The sequence below is a fragment of the Sinocyclocheilus rhinocerous genome, unplaced genomic scaffold (genome assembly GCF_001515625.1).
Source record: "Sinocyclocheilus rhinocerous isolate Xijiao unplaced genomic scaffold, SAMN03320098_v1.1 scaffold2549, whole genome shotgun sequence".
NCBI lineage: Eukaryota > Metazoa > Chordata > Actinopteri > Cypriniformes > Cyprinidae > Sinocyclocheilus > Sinocyclocheilus rhinocerous.
Window position 1 is genome coordinate 148,475 of NW_015644382.1, and position 3,507 is coordinate 151,981.

General features: G+C 40.0%; 1 protein-coding gene across 1 annotated transcript in view; it reads right to left on the bottom strand.

Moving 5' to 3' along the window:
* The window catches only part of ift122 (intraflagellar transport 122 homolog (Chlamydomonas)), a 41,836-nt gene that overhangs the window by 30,693 nt on the left and 7,636 nt on the right, over nt 1–3,507 (bottom strand). Inside the window, exons 6-8 of the mRNA XM_016576033.1 lie at nt 1,889–1,955; nt 1,664–1,810; nt 523–598 (exon numbers count right to left, since the gene is read on the bottom strand). Coding sequence (XP_016431519.1) covers nt 523–598; nt 1,664–1,810; nt 1,889–1,955 — 290 coding nt within the window. The remainder of the gene's footprint in view (nt 1–522; nt 599–1,663; nt 1,811–1,888; nt 1,956–3,507) is intronic.

A 3,507-nucleotide genomic window follows, 5' to 3' on the forward strand; every position in this document is an offset into this window, starting at 1 on the left:
TTTTGCATTATTGACACACTATTTTCCTAATTAATGCTGTTCAGTTGCTTTGACACAATCTGTATTGTTAAAAGCGCTATATAAATAAAGGTGACTTGACTTGACTTTAACTATCAAGAAGAATAGCTGAACATAAGTTCACAAATAAAATGATTAATAAATGTTGCTGCATTGAGTTATTATTTTGGAATAAATGTAAAATGCTTAAAAACACATTCATACTTGGCTTTAATAAAAAGAATATTGATTACATTGTTAAAGTAAAAATATAAAATAGATTTTGTTTTCTTTTTCTGCTAGTGTAAGTAATGTTTATTTAAGAAAATGTGACTGGGACATGCATTTATAGACAATAGACAATATCAAAATACAGACGAACAAACAAAAGGACCTATGAGTGATAGTGTTCAGCTACTTGATCAGTGAGCACTTCTCAGTCAACACTAAATCTCTCTCTGGCGTGAGTTTGACATGATCATTTGTATTGTCACAGCATAATAAAAACATATTCCACACACAAACCTGTTTCCCACTGAGCTGGTAGAACGACAGCCTCTGTCCCCAATCAGCCACTGCCAAGATATCGTTGTGTTCATCCCTGAAACACACACACACACACACACATGGCAATTCAAGAACACTGAGGAACATCTGTCCTGTCCTGTGTGCTTTATCTGAGACCATCTGCTGCTCAGACTCCATCATCATCCATCACCTACAGTACCTACTGACTGAGGAGACGGTGCTAATATGCAAACCCACAATGCAATGAGCAGCGTTTCAAAGACACACTGATATAAACATGCATACGTGTATGTAAACCACTGCATGTCTGTGAAAGTGCTAATTATTTCATATGGAGATACTGCCAGCTTTACACATTACTGCACCTGTAATTCAGCTTTACTTTTTATACCCATTTTTATCAAATGACAGTAGGTGTGAATTCACACTCTGACAGCTCTAGACATATATAAAGCATATATACATACTTGTTTTTGTTTAAATGTGATGTGACGGTGAGATGACACACTGCTGTTCCTGCACACCTCTGATTACACCGGTAAAACACCGTGCTTGTAGGCTGAAGTTTGGGGAAAAGGAGATTTCCACTTCCAAAACTACGGCGTGAAGACAGTTTACAGGCTCAGTGTGCTGTTCTCATGTCGGAGCTAGACTCTGACATCAGGGACGTGACACAGATCAGATCCAACCCTAGTTAAATCATTCATGGTGTTCAGGAACTCTGAAGGAAAGAGGCTCTCCAGGACCAGCACTGAGGAGTTCAGAGAGCTTTTACTGCATTGCCAGACTGAGTTTAACACTTTCTCAGGAGTCTGAGCAACAGCGACAGCGAACAGCACAGATCAGAGACAGTGGAGTGTGTGGCTGTAGATGAACTGAATGACTAGAGCAACAGAGCCCCCTGCTGTCTGATGTGCAAACTGAACACTCATTATGAATGTACACAAATAAACACTATTGACAAAAACTATTAACAAAAACTAGTAGAGCATCTGACGCTAAAATAACACTCCATCACTGTAAAAAAAAAATGCTGCTGCAATTAGTTATAGCAACTTAATAAATAAACTTAAATATTCAACTTAAGTAAACTGAAGTTAACTGAGCCTATAATTTTAGGTCAAGCACGAACACTTACTTGGACGGGTTCCAGGCAATGGACCAGATGGGCGATGAGGAGCCGCCCGGACGCTCGATCTTCACCTTCTCCTCTCCGTTCTTGTTTCTGACGCTCACCACTCCATTCATCATTCCCAAAGCCAAGTACTGGCCGTCATTAGTCCACCTGAGATCACCAGCAGACACGTCACACATCACACAGCCCTTCACCGCAGCACACCGTGATAAACCTCCTCAAACTCACCCGCAGCACGTGATCTTACTGCTGACTTTATGTTTGGAGACAGACTTCTGCTCCGGAGACCACAGACCTGCAACCCAAAGCAAACACGTCAGAGAAAAGAACACTGCAGCAGCGTTTGTCAAACCTCTTATCACACAAACAGCCTTCTGACTGCACTACGTTCACTTGCATTCATACACGTCTTATCTGTCAAATCAAAGCTGAGCTTGCCATTAGGTCAGAAATGTGCTTCCTCTGGACATTAACGTGTGTTTTCTGTGATCCACTCACTGCTGTTCTGCTATTACAGCATCATGTGTCTGAAACATAAATGATTCTGAACTCTCATAACTCATGTGGTTCAGTGATCCGATCCGATATTCAGCCGGTGGATCACCAGAAACATCTTAATACCAGGTGCTAACATGACACTTTACAGCAATAGTTCACCCAAAAATGACAATTTGCAAAAAATAGACTGTCCCTGTGTGTGTGTCAGCATTCACAAACCCATTCACTACTGTGACACATCAATGACAACTGAAACGAGAGACTGACAGGTGCTTAATCAATTCAATTCACTTTTATTTGTATAGCGCTTTTCACGATACAATTGTTGCAAAGCAGCTTCACAGAAAATTAAAGTTTCTACATTATATTTACTAGTAGCTTATCAGTGGTGACTAATAAGAACTGGTTCTCAGTTCCCAACCCTAATTGTAATGCACTGCTAGGTGGTTGTCCTGCATCTTCAATAAACAAGCTACAGGTGGTCAAAAATGCAGCGGCTAGAGTCCTTACCAGGTCAAGAAAATATCTGCACTGGCTACCTATTAAGTTCTGTATCAGTTACAAAATATTATTACTTGCCTATAAGGCCCTTAATGGGTTAGCTCCTGCGTACCTAACTAGTCTTCTACCACGCTACAATCCATCACGCTCCCTAAGGTCACAAAACTCTGGACTTTTGGTAGTACCTAGGATAGCAAAGTCCACTAAAGGAGGTAGAGCTTTTTCGCATTTGGCTCCCAAACTCTGGAATAGCCTTCCTGATAACATTCGGGGTTCAGACACACTCTCTCTGTTTAAATCTAGATTAAAGACACATCTCTTTCGCCAAGCATTCAAATAATGCATCTCATAATCTAGTACTGCAGTTATATCTGATCAAATGCACATTATTATTCTTCAGTTTGGGTTAAACAAATCAATTTTGCTTGGTTGGAACACCAGCTACGCTAATTATGTCTCTATTTGTTTCTCTGTTTCTGCTGGGATTGACATCCCGTGGTAACTAGGATTTACACAAGCTTCAGTCTGGATCCAGAACACCTGAGAAGAGATGATGCCAACCCCTCAGAGCACCTCAGATGATGCCAACCCTGAAACAACATACAGAACTACCACATTTTGCTATAAGTTTGATTGCATCATATAATAATTGCTGTTAATAGTGTTCATCGTCTGTTTGATTACGTCTTAAATTGATTTTTCCGTACATTTCTGCCATATGTACATAAACCAGTCACCACTGGTAAGCTACTACTAAATATTGTAGAAACTTAATTTGCTGTAAAGTTGCTTTGCAACGATTTGTATCGTGAAAAGCGCTATACAAATAAACTTGAACTGAATTGAAT